Here is a 16,486-nt window from a genome sequence, read left to right as displayed (position 1 = left end):
CCTGTAAATGGGAAAAGTAGGGCCCCTTGTGTGAGGTTTGTACTTCATTCAAGGCCTAGAAATGTTATAAAATAACTTATATTGCTCCTTATAAATAAAAGATTGCAAATAGGCTTGAAAATTTTCTTTCAGCTGATTATTTAAAAGTAACACAACTGATTAATTTGCCAGATTCAAACACACCACCAAGTCAAACGGACGCCCACTTCTATGTTTCCAAAGTAGAAAAATAATGCAGAAATGGCATTAAAGCTCCTAAACAAAGCATAAATTGAATGGGTGGGCAATCTTCTGGCAAGAAAAACGAGTAAGGGTCTTAGTTATGGGTTACCGACACAATGGTGGCCAGTCTCCTAGTTAGTTTCACTGCATGGCTAGTAAAAGTCAGCTTTGCCGCAATACATATGTGTTATGCAGTAAAGCATACAATCGTCGCAAAGGCGGTTCTGGTTTTGTATCAAATTTTCGGCCAATTTTCTTGCAAAAGAAGTACACCTTGGAATCGGGTAAATATAGTAATCAGACATTGGGAGCTACAATTATTGCTTGAAGATCTTCCTAGGGCAGGCCGAAAATAGGCCTTTCTGACAGGACATCATCAGCAAATCTCAGCAAATCATCATCAGCAAATCTAAAGGTCTTTAAAGAGTCTTGATGCGCATTAGTCAGGTTTAGTTTTGTTCATAAAAGCTTTATGACTGCAATTAATTTTTGTGGTTTCCCTCATTATTATATAAAAAGGCCCATGTTTTGCGAGTGTTGATTCGTAACCTTTGGCAAGCTTTTCTAAGCACATTTTCACACATCTTCCAGCAAGCTTTGTGAGACTTCACCAAATTATTTTGATGCTTCTCCTTGTAGTTCTTCTCTATAACTTCCAATGCCTTCATTTTTGCAGGCACCTTTGTGCACTGCATACAAATTATTCTCGTGGTTGGGACTTGGACAGTAAACTGATTTGCCTCCAACATAAGATTATTTTGTGAACCGGATCACTTCAAAATAACACAAGCAAGGACAGGACGGGCACTGTCTTGTTTATTTGTGTTTTTTTATGCGAAGCATATTACGAGAGCTCAACCCAGCTCCTCAGGCGCGGCGGTGTCGCCTTCAATACCACGTGACACCGTGACGTCACGACAGAGGAGAAACGGGGCTCCAACTCGCGCCATCGCTCGCGGCGTCGCGGCGGTATATAAGCAGCTGCACTTGCCTCTGCTAGACTCACGAGGTGAGATGCCTCCTGGAGACAGAGCTGCTCGTTGGAATGAGAAGCGAAGGTTGCGGCGTGCTACAGAGACTGATTTTCTAGGTGGCTTTGGCTCAACTCTTGCAAGATGGGCTGGGTGGGAATCGAACCAGGGTCTCCGGAGTGTGAGACGGAGATGCTACCACTGAGCCACGAGTAAGATGCTTTAAAGCGGTACAAAAGCGCCTCTAGTGAATGTGGTGTTGCCTTAGAAACGAGCTGTTTCTAAGGCTTAGGCGTGCGTCGCTTGCTCAGGCGCACATTTCGTTGCCGCGGCGAACGCTGTGTTGCTCGACGCTCACCGCGTCCAATGCGGGGCGCGTAGTCGCTGCGCCGTAGCCCATTGTCTTACACCCCTTGGCGGGTCGACGGGAACGCTGTCGCGTTCCACTCTTGAAGGCGAAGCAGAGTAACACATGAGTTGTTTCTTCGTCTAGCCGAACCAAATACCGTATTTACCCGCGTATAACCCGCCCCTGCGTATAACCCGCACCCCTAACTTTGAACTCGGCGGAAAAAAAAAAAAAAAAAAAACTCGCGTATAACCCGCACGTTTACCTGAAAAAAAAAAAATGAGCGCTAGAAAGATGCAACTCACACTCAGTGATCATTTCGTTTTCAGAACATTTATTCAAACGACCGCCACCACGTCACTGGTTATCCGATTCTTAATCGTCGCCGCTCTCACTACTGCCATCCGAGGTTTGATCGCCACTCTCAAAGACGTAGTCGTCCTCGGAACCATCCAGACTATTACTGATCGCACATTTTTTAAAGCTTTTGCGCACCAAATCGGCCGGTATCGCTTTCCACGCATCCACGATCCACTGGCACAGCAATGGAATATCAGGCCTTCGCACGCGTCCCATCGGTGTGAGGGCGTAAATGCCGTCGGCCATCCACTGGGCATACAGCCGCTTCACGTGTGCCTTGAACGGCTTGTTCAGGCACACGTCGAGTGGCTGTAGCATGGACGTCATGCCGCCAGGTATTATGACGAGGTCGGTGCTGGTCTCGGCAAGGCGAGCCTTCACCGCATCAGTGCAGTGGCCTCTGAAGGAATCTAGTACGAGCATCGACCGGCGTGCCAGCAAGGCACCTGGTCTTCGCTCCCAGATTACTCGAAGCCAGTCACCGACTAGGCCACTGTTCATCCACGAATTTTCTTCCGCACGCACAACGATTCCTGGGGGCAGTGGAATGCCAGGTAGCGTCTTGCGTTTGAAAATGACACACGGGCGCAGTTTCGTGCCGTCAGCCAAAGCGCATAGCATGACTGTGCAGCGCAGCTTGGCATTTCCGCCGGTCAGCACGCTGACTGATTTGGAGCCCTTTTTTTCCATGGTCGTGTCCATCGGCATCTCAAAGTACACAGGTGTTTGGTCAGCATTTCCCACCTGAGACAGCAAATAGCTGTGCTCCTTCCGAAGTGCGATCACATATCGTTGAAAGTTCAACAACTTTTCCTCGTAGGCTTCAGGAAGCCGCTGGCACATGGTTGTTCGCCGCCGCATAGAAAATCCATGTCTTCGCATGAAGCGCTGAAGCCATCCACGGCTTGCACGAAACTCACGTGGAATGTTCAATTCCCGGGCCAACTTCAGGGCTTCCATTTGCGCCATCTCAGTCGAAACAGCGTGGCCACGACTTCTCTGCTCCTCAATGAACTTCGCAAGCTGCGTCTCGAGGTGGGGGTACGCGCCAGTCTTCGGACCCCGAAACGCTCGCCTGTTCCGGTTCGTTGCTTCGAGACTCTCTTTTTTCTTCCTCCAGTCGCGAATGCACGACTCGTCGACGTCATGCTGTCTTGCAGCAGCTCTGTTGCCGATTTCTTCGGCAGCGGCTATAATCTTTAGCTTCTCTTTCGCTGTGAAACACTGCCGTCGAGTCGCACTCATGATGCCAAAACAAAGCAGGCAAACAGTGCAAACTGGGGTAAGTACACTAAACAGCGCCTAACGCGAGGCTCAACAATGCTGGCCTTTCGTTGGCCCTTCATCGGCTTGACAAGCGTCGATGACGATGGGGATGGCGGACTACACGGGGAGGCCGCCGCACATTGCGGTGAAGCCGACCCCCCCCCCCCCTCCCAAGGAAAAAATTCGCAGATAACCCGCACCCCCACTTTTTAAACGCGTTTTTTCACATTTTGGTGCGGGTTATACGCGAATAAATACGGTATAGCCAAGCAACAGCAGTTCACCAGGCTAAACAGTGGTTCAACAACTAAAATAAAGGCTAGTATGCTTCGCATCCTGGGCTTAACCTTAGCTAAGCCACAGCCATTTTTTATTTTTGCAGTTGTCTGCTTTGCCATAATTTTGTTATTTACTGTCATGCACCAATTAGGCCAGCAACGAGTTCATTGCAAGCAATAATTGAAGTTTTTACTTGTGTTTCCAGATGAAGAGATTCAGTTCTATGAAGGGATGGGGAGCCTTCCAGACTATGATGAAGACACAGACCTGGACAGCTTCCTACCTGACATGACAACCATGCCCTCTCTGAGCGAAGTTTGTGACTCTGAAGAGCAGTTCCTTCCCTCTGCTGCCACTGCATCATCAGCATCCATGCATTTTTCAACCTCACACTTCAAAATGGACAGTTCCGACTCGGAAGGTGACGACGCACTCATCAGAGGCCTGACCTCAACGCGTCGGCCTGCCCGACAGCCTGAGGCATCAAAGTCGCGCCCACTTGCCGTGGGCCCTCGCACCTCCCGACACAGCTCCCAAGGTAGTGACATTGACATTGACGAATATGAGGTGGTGGATAAGCGGGAGCTTCCACACTTGTGATAACAAACCCACACTTACTGCGTGTATATGTGTGCACCTCTGTGATGCTCTGTGCACGCCGTGGAGGAGTGGTTTCTTTCTGTTCTTTTCACCACTGTTCACCTTATTCCTTTGTACATTATTTTCCTACCTTTCTTCCTTTTTGTTTTATTTCTCGACACTTTGTATTCTTAGCTCATAGTCTTCAGTGCGGGCCCTCTGTTATGCTTGTGAGCAAGTGCATGGCAGCCAGACTGTGTAATTAGCATCCCGATCTAATTGCATGTTGGAGCAGCTGCAGCAAGCATGAGTTACCATTGACTGTCGGCAACATCAGCCTTGGTATCTGCAACCTTCTGATAACCAAGTATATACTTGGAGACAGCTGTCAAGCGGCGATCAGTGAATGTGTCACTAAAGCTTTCCTTGACAGCATCTTCTGAACATCTGCACAAAATGCTCTGGGTGAAGCTAGCAGTCTGATTATAGGATTCAAGTTTAAGGTAAGGAGAAAGGTCTTTTCTTTTTCTTCCTTTTTTTAAATTGTCAGATATGGTTAAGTCTTTGCACACTTTTGGCTCCAAGTAGCTTTGAGGTTGTAGTTTTATTTGAGATTTCTCGAAACATCAACCTGAGAACCACTGTACATTCATTGCGCTTTCTATTGATTGGCATTATTGTGACTGACTGAAGAGCCCTGAGGCGCTTTTGAGGTAACACCTCATCAGTCATTTAACAGTACCTGTACATGTACATGTAACCAAGTATCACCATGTGGTTTCATTAAGTTACTACATGCACACTTTCTTGGTAGCCACCATATTCTCATTTGTCATTACTGAACAGACTGAAATGATGCAGTGTAACTGGTTGAACGTATCATGAAGTCCCTGTGGTCCCTTGTGAATAATGATTCCTTGATTTCAGTAACTTGGAGACGCATCAATCTAGAGTGTGGCAATCTTAATGACGCTGTGGAAGTTAGTGACCCAGAAGCCCTAGGTATGCTCTGAATATTAGTACTTTGAAACACTCCATGCCAAGCACATGTTGGCAGGCTGGTGTGTTGCGAGGAAATTCTGTGTATGTCACATTCTGTTCAGTGGTAGTCCAGTGTTGCTGATTGTTTCTGTCAATACGCCACACGCAAAAAGTAACTAGGTGAAAAAATTTCTATAATGCTTAATCTTTGGAATCAGATGTTTAGCAGAAAATTGCAGCAAACTGACACTGCATGCACTGTATGACACTGTTTGCCGTGTATATGCAACACATTTATGTATTGGTGGTTTTTCCGTGCACGGAAATTGCACTAACAATGGCCTGAAGCCCCCTTTTTGTGTTTGTTACTTTCTTAAAAGCTGGTTTGGGCATGGATCACCAATTGCATGTCATCAGTGCCTTTGTGGTTTGTTTTGGTATTTCTGAGTTAGTACTACTACAAGCAGTTTATCAATGGCACTTGTAGGCATTATTGGGCACTGTGCCCTGTTTTAAAGAACCCCTCTGTGCTTGTTTGTATGTCCATATTGAGGTTAAGACTAAGGCCATGTGTTCCTGTGTTCTCTTGAGGCCACATATGCAGATTTTATACCAGAAAGTGGGACTCCCATGAATGTGTGGAAGCTTTCCCACATTTTTTACATCAGTATTCACAAGAGAACAATTTTATCACTATCGTAAGCACCACTCGCAGAATGCGGCTTTTACAAAAAGCATAGTCGTTAGCAGCAGATTCAGTAGCTTAACCTTTCAGAGAGAAAAAGGTGATCACTCATGATCTAGCATGTATCTAGCCAGCGTTGTAGTATAGTAGGACTCGCATTTTTTAGTATCATCCGTTGCAAGGCAGCTTAAAAACCTGTATGGTTACTATGGTTAGGTCATAATTTAAGGCTTAGAAATCTGAAGATGCAGAGCCGAGCCGTAACCACCTCAACTTAGCTTACAGCTTACATTTAGTTGACCTCTGATGAGCATCTCGAGTCACCCAAGTTTGCTCCCTGCATAGCTAAATTTGTTACTTTTTACTTTTGATACTTTGAAACATTATTGAGCAGTAAGAGAAAGACTTGACTTGTGCACGACTGTAAGGTATCTTGAATCTGTATTAGATTTCTTTACCAGAGTAAGATTGTGCTTCCTCGCGCTCTGTTCTCCATGGCTGTCCCTATGGAAAATTTTACTACTGCGCATTCACTGGCAGTGATGCCATGTTGCCATGTATGTGAGAACAGAGTTTTAAGGAATCGCAGTGCTCACAGCCCAGGGTAACTTTCTACAAGTTAGTGCTGCTATGTTTTGTTATTGTTATTTACTTTGAGTTTTTAGCATTGAGCTGTGATTTCACAATGTTTTATACGTGCAACTCCTGCTAGCCATCACTCGAACCTTTTGCTGAAGGTTAAGCAAGCGGCAACATGTTACAATATATAGTTCGCAACGATTTGTTTTATGAATGCTTGCGGTATCGTTACTAGCTTGTTTTTGCTTGAAAATTGTATACTTCCAGGACTAGCAGGTTATGGCCAATTGTAGCATTTCATCACACCTTTGCTCCGTTATGGCATTATGCAGTCGACGTGTGAGCAATCCGTAGGCATTTCATTACTGCTCGCACTGCAACCAATTTATTCTAGGTGCCATAATGGTAATACACTTTCACTGAGCCAAAACGTTGACTTGCAACATCTTGCCAAGGTTTGTCTGCCTTGCATTCAAAGCATACAATGGTTAACCTGGCCTAAAGTGCTGAGACATTTTGTGAATCTAGCTTTAGATATACTAAGCATTTGACAGGTGGGGGGGGGTCTGAATTCCAGCCCTTAAGTGGCACTTCTTCAACTTTGTGAGAAGTGTCACAGTGTTGTGAGCAAGTACCTTGATCACTAAGCAGAGTGATGTACTACAGACATCCATGTTTGTGTCTAGAGTGCTCGAGTGGCTAGAGAGTGAAGACAGCTCGAAATAACAGGGCAGCTACTGGATTCAAAGAAGGAAGTATAAGACCATAGTTTGCCTGTATATAAATCGAGAGTGCTATTCTGCATAAGTATCCTCTCTTGATGTGCTACTGGATTGCTGTAGGAAGAAGTGAGGAGATCTGTATCCACATTCTAGCACATTATGCCATAATGACAATGAACTCTAAGTTCATTGTGATCTAAATTGTTCATAATTTTCATATTCTACAACAGCATGATTTGGTCAAGTGGCCTTCTGGAGATTAGAAGAGTATTTGCCTAGGGGCCCCAAATGTTTGGAACCCCAAAATGCCTTGTGTACATGGCCTCGCAGGCGGTACAAGCTTTACTTTATCTATATGAATATACTGACAATCCCAAAGGGATTGTAGCAGGTAAACACACAGTTGGCAATCTACAGCTTACAAGTAAGAGTAATGTAAAGATAATGGTACTGTACAACATTGCATTACAAAATTCAAAGCGAAATGTGTGCTGCACTTTACAATGTAGGTAGACTTTGTAGAGCGCAAGGCAGAGACCTTATAAAGACTCATCATCCATGGCTTGGAGCAGGTGGTATTGACAACAGGTGCCTGCAAGTTTGAGCAGTAGCTGCATTTTATTTTTTTTATCCCCTGCTAATTAAAAAAACGATGGCATGCAAAATGTACTATATTTCAGCGACCTAATTATGGTGAAAGCTGAATTCAGTTGCAGTCACATTCCGTTTTTATGTTTCAGTTCCAGGTAAAAGTAGTGTTTTAAGCAACCAAAAAGCTCGGTCTCCGTCAAAGAATCAGTAGTTTTGTAATTGCAAATATAGTGTGACAAACCAATCCTTGTTTTGCAGAAGAGAAAGTAAGGAGACACGAACAATCTACAACTCCGTTTCTGCAGTTACTTTTTACATGTGTAGGTCAAGTAAAGGTCACATGAATGTTCAGTCGAAAAGGTTTGTGATGCATTTTGTGAGAGTGCCGTGGTGTTGCTGTTGGTCGTTTGGTGTATAGCTGTAATGTGGCATTTGTATTCTGCTGTCTTTTTCAAAGTGTCACAAAGTGAAAACGTTCCGTCATGCACGAGAACTGGCGATGTGCGGGACCTTCAATAACCCAAAGAACAGATTGTGAGTTGCCTTGATACTATTTTTTTTTTCCTATACATTTGCTCTCCCTTTTTTTTTTTTTTCTGCATTTCGACTACCAATGACAACTTGCACATAAACATGTTGCACTTTGTCTAAGTACGAATGTGCAAGTGATTGCTCTTTGTTACCTCCGTCTGTGGTTGTACTTTTACGCACTTGTTGTGATGAGTTTTTACCAACCACAAACCTGCACTGTCACGATTTTATTTTTGTCATCACACCTGTATGCTAGTCGTAACTTGGGCCTGCATGTGCACTTGCACATGGTAAAGTGTCACAGTAGTCCTGCCATGTTTTTGCTGAATTGAAAATTTGTCACCAAATTGCACCTCCTCCATCAAGAATCTCATATTCGACTCTTTTGTGCAATAGCTCTACAAAGCCTGGTCGAAGCATAGCAACCGGCGCCACCTGCGGGATTCCTGGAAAAATTGTGGGCATCCGGTAGTTTTGGTGTGGGGTTTGGTTGCAGTATCCATCAATACGTGGATGTTTTAAGATTACGGCAAACCAGGCATCGTAGTGATACCAGCACAGACCTATATTTGAGTGCCTTGTACATAAATGAACAATAAAAGAAAGTATTTCAAAGGTTGTTTTTCACATTGCAACTTAAGGGGTACTGCTGACCCTGTTGAACTTTAAGATTATGCATTTTTCCAAGGTTCATGTAGTTTCATGCTTCCAAAGGTGGTTCTCGCCACATTACAACTGTCCCTTTGTTTGCCACCCACTCAATAAAATAACAAGTGCATACTGCTGGCAAAACTCTACTATTATATAGTGAAACTTGATATAACGAACTAAATATTTCACTTTTCTATAACTTGTCCTTAGAACACCATGAATAAAGGGAAAATCGGACATCCACCAGTTCGTAGCGATTGCTACAAAGGAAACCCATACGGGTTCCTCGAAAGAAAAGCCTCATAGTTGAAGAAAAATTCGTCCTGGTCCGGGACTCGAACCCGGGACCACCGCCTTTCCGGGGCAACCGCTCTACCATCTGAGCTAACCAGGCGGCTAGCAGATGGTAGGGCGAAGTCGAATTTGTCGACAACACGAAGCAAAGGCAAGAGTTTGACGTTTGTAGCAATCGCTACGAACTGGTGGATGTCTGATTTTTCCCTTTATTCATTACTTCTCTCCACCTTGCGGGTTTCCGCAGAACTACTACGTCAAACTCTTGCCTTTGCTTCGTGTTGTCGACAAATTCGACTTCGCCCTACCATCTGCTAGTCGCCTGGTTAGCTCAGATGGTAGAGCGGCTGCCCCGGAAAGGCGGTGGTCCCGGGTTCGAGTCCCGGACCAGGACGAATTTTTCTTCAACTATGAGGCTTTTCTTTCAAGGAACCCGTATGGGTTTCCTTTGTAGTAATCGCTACGAACTGGTGGATGTCTGATTTTCTCTTTATTCATTACTTCTCTCCACCTTGCGGGTTTCCGCATAACTAGTACGTCAAACTCTTGCCTTTGCTTCGTGTTGTCGACAAATTCGACTTCGCCCTACCATCTGCTAGCTGCCTGGTTAGCTCGGATGGTAGAGCGGCTGCCCCGGAAAGGCGGTGGTCCCGGGTTCGAGTCCCGGACCAGGACGAATTTTTCTTCAACTATGAGGCTTTTCTTTTGAGGAACCCGTATGGGTTTCCTTTGTAGCAATCGCTACGAACTGGTGGATGTCTGATTTTCCCTTTATTCATTACTTCTCTCCACCTTGCGGGTTTCCACAGAACTACTACGTCAAACTCTTGCCTTTGCTTCGTGTTGTCAACAAATTCGACTTCGCCCTACAATCTGCTAGCCGCCTGGTTAGCTCAGATGGTAGAGCGGCTGCCCCGGAAAGGCGGTTGTCCCAGGTTCGAGTCCCGGACCAGGACAAATTTTTCTTCAACTATGAGGCTTTTCTTTCGAGGAACCCGTATGGGTTTCCTTTGTAGCAATCGCTACGAACTGGTGGATGTCTGATTTTCCCTTTATTCATTACTTCTCTCCACCTTGCGGGTTTCCGCAGAACTACTACGTTAGAACACCATGTATTCGATATTCAAACCTCAATATAACAAAGTGTGCTTATACGCAATTTTAATACAGTCAACATCCGATTTTTCTGATTCCCTAATGGCCATGACGTCCGAAAAAATGAATGCATGCCTTTTACTAACCCCAAGTGCTCAAATCGCCATGGGCATGTCCGAAATAGCTCTGAAATACCGGTATACTTATGCGTATCAGTGCTCACACTGTGAAAGGAGATGGTGGGTGCACGCATGTATAATTCAGGAAGACACTTGGAGAACGCTTAAGCTCTGCCTTTCAGAGTTAAACACAATGGCATTTAAAGGTCCCCAACTGCTTGTCGCGCTTCCTGGCAACTGCAGCTTATGTGACCGTAATGTTGTGCATAACAGCGAACGCTATGCACAATGGCAAGCTTTCTGGAAGAAACGCGGCCTCGTGCGTGGGCCGATCCCAGAGGTAGTGCATAGCTGCGCCGAAAAATTACATCATTTTCAGGTTTCTGTTATTGTTTTGCACTTTTAATATTTAAGTCTGAGAAGATGTAGCATAAAAGGCATGCGCTGTCGGTGTTTTGTTTTCATGACATTTGTTTATGAGCTGTCATTCTCAAAATTCCGAGGAATAGCTGTCAAAAATGTAAGGTATGAGCAACTTTAGTGATAGAATGGTGTGGCAATCTTACCCGCACATACCACTTGTCATAAAGCAAGGCGTGGCATATACGTACCGTATTTACTTGCATAATGATTGCACTTCCTTGTAAAAAGAAATTGACGCAAATGAAGGGGTGCAATCATTACACGGGTTAAATTCCCCATGAAAAGAAAAATTTTTTTTTTCATCCCGTGTTTGCTGTGGGATGACAACAGGGCAACAAACAGGTGGCTGCCGCTGTAACAGTGCGGGACACCAAAACAAAAATGGCGGCCGGCGGAGCAAGCCGAACGCGATTTTTTTTCTTCTTCTCGTGAGTACATTACATGCATTGAAACAGTTTCTTCCATATCAGTAAGGAATAATATTGTTAATATAGGCAAGTTTGCGGCAATAACATAGCCATGTCCACTTTGAGGGGACAGAAACAGATGGGCGCGCTTAGTTGCTGGTGACATAGAAACACATAGCGGGCAGGCTGCGGAAACTGCGGCATTTGTTTTCGCTACTACCCTAATACCGCACGTTTCCGTGAAGGGTAGGCAAATATCTTAGCTGTGTTAAACGTCGGCGTATGAATAGGGTACACTTCTAACGTATCATTGTTAATGGCTGCTCGCGATTTGTTGCGTGCCCACGAGTACAGACGAGAAGAATTGAAAGGCGCCTTTTTTGTTGTTGTATCGCTGGTGAACACAACCATTATAAAGCCTGCAGATAATGAAGGCAAGTTTGGTTGTAGCTTTTCTTTTTTCGTGGAAGTGTGGAAAGTGATGAAAGAAATGAAATCTGCATCTGCTTAAGAATGTTTGGTGCGTGCAGACCGCTTGGTTTGTCTTGAAGAGTCGTCCGCGTAGCATTAGCTAGACTTTGCACACGACATATCGCTGCAGCAAGTTTGGGGTGCGATCATTACACGGGAAAGAAAAAAAAAAGAATTTTGATGACAAAATTCAGGGGTGCGATCATTACGCGAGTGCGATCATTATGTGAGTAAATATGGTATACCTAAATATATACGGCAATTTTCGCTCATGGACAACTCGGCCGACGCCAGATTTTCTGCGACACAGGCTTAGTACATTGTGTGCCATGACAGTTACCCTTGGTATGCTTCACCATGTACCATGACTATATTGTGGCGAAGGTGACTTTTGAGAACCGGCATCTGCAACTCGCCATGCTTCCTGCAGACGTTAAAACTAGATAGTTCTAACGTGAAAGCATTAAGCACCCCGTGCTGCAGAAAATGAAGTGTCGGACGTCGTTTTGGCAAAAAGAATTTCTAACCATACCCAAGCCCTCCATGTGGTACAAGGAAGTTAATGAACTAATTGAATTTCTCAAGCCAAAATACGCAGAAAAATCATTAAGTTCAACTTACAACAACCTACACACAGGATAGTGTCTATTGTAATTTGAATATACGAGAAAACATAATTGTGTTACACAAAAGCTCAAACAAACTCCTTGTCCATCGTTTCTACCATAAAGATGGAGGAAGTAAAAAACAGGGGAGGCCCTACCCCCTCCTCGTGCTAGGAAAAAGGTGTGGAGGAAATGGCATGGTAGTTTCTTTTTTTTTTCTCTCTCTCTCTCTCACTGTAGTGGCCATGTTCTTGGGCCACAATGGCAGCTTTATTATGGTTATATGTGCTCAGACCTGTTGCTTCGTAGGTTTCGTACCACAGCAAAGGTTAGTCTAGAGTTAGTCTCCGTATTTTGTTGCACTGTGTTATCTGGAACGTGCTCTCCTGGATGTTGCTGTGGCCAGGCGGGACAGGAGGAACTAGAACTCGTGAAATGAACGCGCATGCAACGCTGTACGCAATGTACCGCGCCATAGCAATGGCAACAGACGAAGGAATATCTGCAGGAAATGTTACCCTCTTGGCGGAACCATGCTACATGCCATCACAGGCTGCAATCGATGCATGTCAGAATCCACAATAAATGCCTTGCAGGTCAGTGATTCCTGCATTTGACAGCACATGGTGCATTTGTGGCACGTAGAACGTATGTTATTCATCAATGCATAATCCTGGTTCTACTAGAACTTCATGCTCAGTAACAACTTGCTTTTGTGCATATTAAAACAATGTTACTCAATTGTTGCTTGTTTCTCGCAGTACTCGTGACAGCACGAACTCTTTTAAGCAGAGTGCGTTTGAGGATCATACACACCTGCACAAGTGTACCACAATACACATGCTTATAGAGCTTTATGCAGAATATGTGCATTTTGCTACCCTCGGCACCGTACACTGGCCAGTCGATGCGTCATCCGGCAAGATGGTAAAGAAGCGGCTGCTTTGACGTATTAAGGAATGAATCCTCCCTACTGCAGTTGTATCTTATCCATGCGCGTGAGAAGTGTAAGGAAGTGAAGGTTAGCGGATGTATTGCGCAAGAGTGAGCAAGGCTCCACAGAATGTACACCTGCGAACGCATCAAAGGGCTGTTCCATGGTCGCACGTAGGCCGAGTCTACTGCTTTGCACCATGCGCCGGCTACCACAAAACTTTGGTTCTGTGAAGCTTCACTTACCGTAAGAAGAAGGCCGCAGTCAATGAATCTAAATGTGGAGTCAGAAATGATGTTCTGTCTCCTCGCATGTGCGCTGTGGCAGTGATGCATGGCCACCTGAAATTTGTTCATTAAAGCGTGACAATTTTTCAAACCACAGCGACAATATGTGTTTGTGCTCGCAAATGGGTCGGTGTGTTGTACGTGTCTCCAGTGCATTCTTGTAGTGCAGTGAGAATGCATACATTTCTTTTCTTTTTTTTTTTTCGCATCGCTAGACGTCTAGCTGGCAAGTCCGTGTGAGAGCCCCGGAAATCCAAGCAGAAGAAAGCAAGTAGAAGGGAGTGGTAAAGGCAATCTCTAAAAACACTCAAGAACTGGGCAGTGGCTTGTACCTACGATTGATGAGAACAGTTCGGTTGGTGGGGCTGATAACGCATGTTTATTTTCATAAAAGCCAGTAAAAACAGCGGATTCGACCTCACGGCCCAATTTGCGAATTTCATTATGAACTTTCAACATGACTTCGGCAACGGTAATACGATGAGACGTCGCGAGTAAATCCTTCGGTTTAAGATTGCTGCGAAGTGCGCCCGTCCGAATAGCCCAATTGCGTGCAGCGCGGCGTAGTTTCACGAGAAATGTAAACAAGAGAACTAGCCCGACATGATGGCGGGTGGGGGGAGCAACACCAACTTCTCGCTTAGCCTAGCTTCAGAAAGAGTGACGTCAGGGCAGCTCCTCAGTTTTTTTCTCCCTCCATGGTTTCTGTCATTCATAGACCAGCCATGGCGTCTGCCATTTGCACCACGCACGACTATCTTGGAGGCCATGGAGAGGCATGCCCGGTTCCTTGCGACACTTCCAGGTGGCGCTCGCCTCTGCTGCATCGCAGCCCATGCAAGAGGCCGCATTTCTACCAGAAAGCCCGCCTTTGTGCATAGCGTTTGCTGCCAGCGTTTCCTGGTAAACATTACGGTTACATATGCTGCAGTTGCCGGGAAGCGCGACAAGCCTCCAAATTATTAGTTGGGCATCCGCAACCACCCACGTACGCTGCGTGCGAGGTCATAGTGGCCGGACGCAAAAGTTGAGAAGGGGATTGCTGATTTGCATGCACAGGAGCTGGTAGTGTGTGCTACTCGCCTCCACCATATGCCAGCTTTTGAATCTGAGACTGTGTAGCCAATATCGGCCACCACGAGGTCAAACCAGAAGCCGGGGCCATATCTTTGGCCGGACGCATACCAAAAAATTCGCTGTCATGGACACACGAGAACATCCAGCAAAGTCTGCAGCGGACACTACGCAGCGTTTGAAAAGCTGCGGGCGCACGCAAGAGACCGTGCTTGCTCCTGTGTAATGTGCAAGCGTACTGTCGCCTCCGCGGGTTTCCTGCGTACGCAGAGCTGTTGCGGATGCCAACTAAAATTGTCTTATGAAAAATGTGGCAGCGAACGTCAAAGCAGCTAGGCTAAGCATTTTGTGCGAGGGCCATGTCTTCCAGCAGATCGACTGTGAGTTAACTAAAATGGCCGCAGTAGTGGCTTCGAATAATGCCATTTCGGACCTGCATTCATGGCAAAAAGTCCGGAAAATCAGACAATGAAGGGTTTTAACGTCCGAAATTCTGACGTTCTTATACCCTAGCTCTATGGGGCACGCGGTGGTGCCGCGAAGACGTCTGAATTATTGGGCATGTCTGAAAAATCAGTCGTTAACTGTACAACACAATTTCACTGCCACTGTGAGGGAATGCCAAGATAACACATCCACTGGCCGAGACAACAAATGGAAGCTTCCACGGGCACAGATGGCCAAGTGACTGCTTGCAAGCGCACCTCTCAAATCACACACTGCGAGACAAATCCAGCCCCGTGTGCTGTATGCTTTGGGTTCGAGTAAAAGCATGCAAGGGTGAGCCAAGGAAGTTGGTGCCTTGACGAGCGCCATCTGACTTGGAGTCTTCCCTAGGGGCAGGTTGCATGCATCTCCTATCCTAGAGCAGCCATGGCTGTGCATGGCTCTCAACGCCATGCGAGGTTACCTGCTGTGTGTGGCAGATGGCATGGCATCATGTGCATTGTTTTCCCACACTTTAGTCCTGTACATTGTGTAATCTCGAGTTTTAGAGACTTGTTGATGCGAGGCAGACGAAGCATTCGCTCCTTGCTGCCGGTCATCCACCGGGTCACGTATGAAGTTCAACTAATTAAATTTTGTTTTCTTATTCAAATTTACTTTTTCCTATCTTACGATAATTTTAAAAATGTTGCGGCCCCTTCCATGCAAAAAAAAAAAGGATCTATTGGTGGCTGCACTTATTTGCATGAAAGGCTGAATTTCAATATAACGAAATTTTGACATCACGAAGCAGATTGCTCATTTTATTAACTTCGCTATATAGAGGTTTAACTGCTACGAAACAAAATGTCTTTTCATGTATTATCCCTGGTTTTTCTGAAGACGCATGTTGCAGAAGTTGCCACATCACCCTTTTCACCATATTTTCACTTATTCTACATCAAAGTTGAGTGAAATACTTGAAAGTGAAAGTTCTGATTAGAACCTGGAGTGGATTTCACTTATTTGTAAAAAAAAAAAAAAATTGCCGGGAAATAGAGCTATAACTGTCGCACAGATGTGCATCACCATTATTTATCTCCTGAATATTTTGAAGGGGCCCTGAACCACCCCACAAACGTAGCGAGTAAACTCATATTGTGAGTTGAGCATAAAGTTGTAAACGTCTTAACATTATACAGGGTGTCCCAACTATCATGCGCCAAACTAAAAATATGCAAATGCCACATAGCTGGACAGAACCAAGGTAATGTTTGCTGTCACTTGAAGATACTTTGATTTTTTTTTTTTTTTGCCGACACCTTGGTGAACCTGATCCTCAAGTGTCCATGAAATCTAGACACAGATGCATCGCTTTCACCGAAAGACTAACGCCAGACAAGAAAGCAAAGACTTTGTTGAAATGTGGGAGGCCAAGCCCGTCTCCGATGACCTGGGACAACAACGCTTTGCCGCCAGGGCCAAGGAGGCAGTGAAGGCCAGAGGGTTCCTGGAATGAGGAGACCTGCCACCTAGAGTAGAACTGGGGATTACCCCAGGATACTGTTTCGAAAATAGACGTTTA

The 16,486-nt window shown here is 45.3% G+C and overlaps 1 protein-coding gene and 1 non-coding gene across 10 annotated transcripts in view; both read left to right on the top strand.

Moving 5' to 3' along the window:
* Positions 1–16,264, top strand: part of LOC142572631 (reticulophagy regulator 3) — a 58,435-nt gene extending 42,171 nt beyond the window's left edge. For 3 of the 9 annotated variants that reach the window (XM_075681883.1, XM_075681884.1, XM_075681876.1), the window contains 2 exons: positions 3,653–3,985; positions 8,042–8,730. In XM_075681883.1, coding sequence (XP_075537998.1) covers positions 3,653–3,985; positions 8,042–8,103 — 395 coding nt within the window. In that variant the 3' untranslated portion in view covers positions 8,104–8,730. Of the gene's footprint in view, positions 1–3,652; positions 4,530–8,041; positions 8,731–13,616; positions 13,802–16,245 lie in introns of those variants that run through there. The other 6 variants (XM_075681881.1, XM_075681880.1, XM_075681878.1 and 3 more) reach the window with 6 other exon arrangements.
* TRNAS-GGA (transfer RNA serine (anticodon GGA)) lies at positions 9,381–9,455 on the top strand. The gene has a single exon. It is a non-coding gene; the product is annotated as a tRNA-Ser (tRNA).
* Positions 16,265–16,486: the final 222 nt, after the last annotated feature.

Source organism: Dermacentor variabilis, chromosome 2 (genome assembly GCF_050947875.1).
Source record: "Dermacentor variabilis isolate Ectoservices chromosome 2, ASM5094787v1, whole genome shotgun sequence".
In the NCBI taxonomy this organism is placed as follows: Eukaryota; Metazoa; Arthropoda; class Arachnida; order Ixodida; family Ixodidae; genus Dermacentor; species Dermacentor variabilis.
This window is presented reverse-complemented; position numbering and strand designations above follow the sequence as displayed.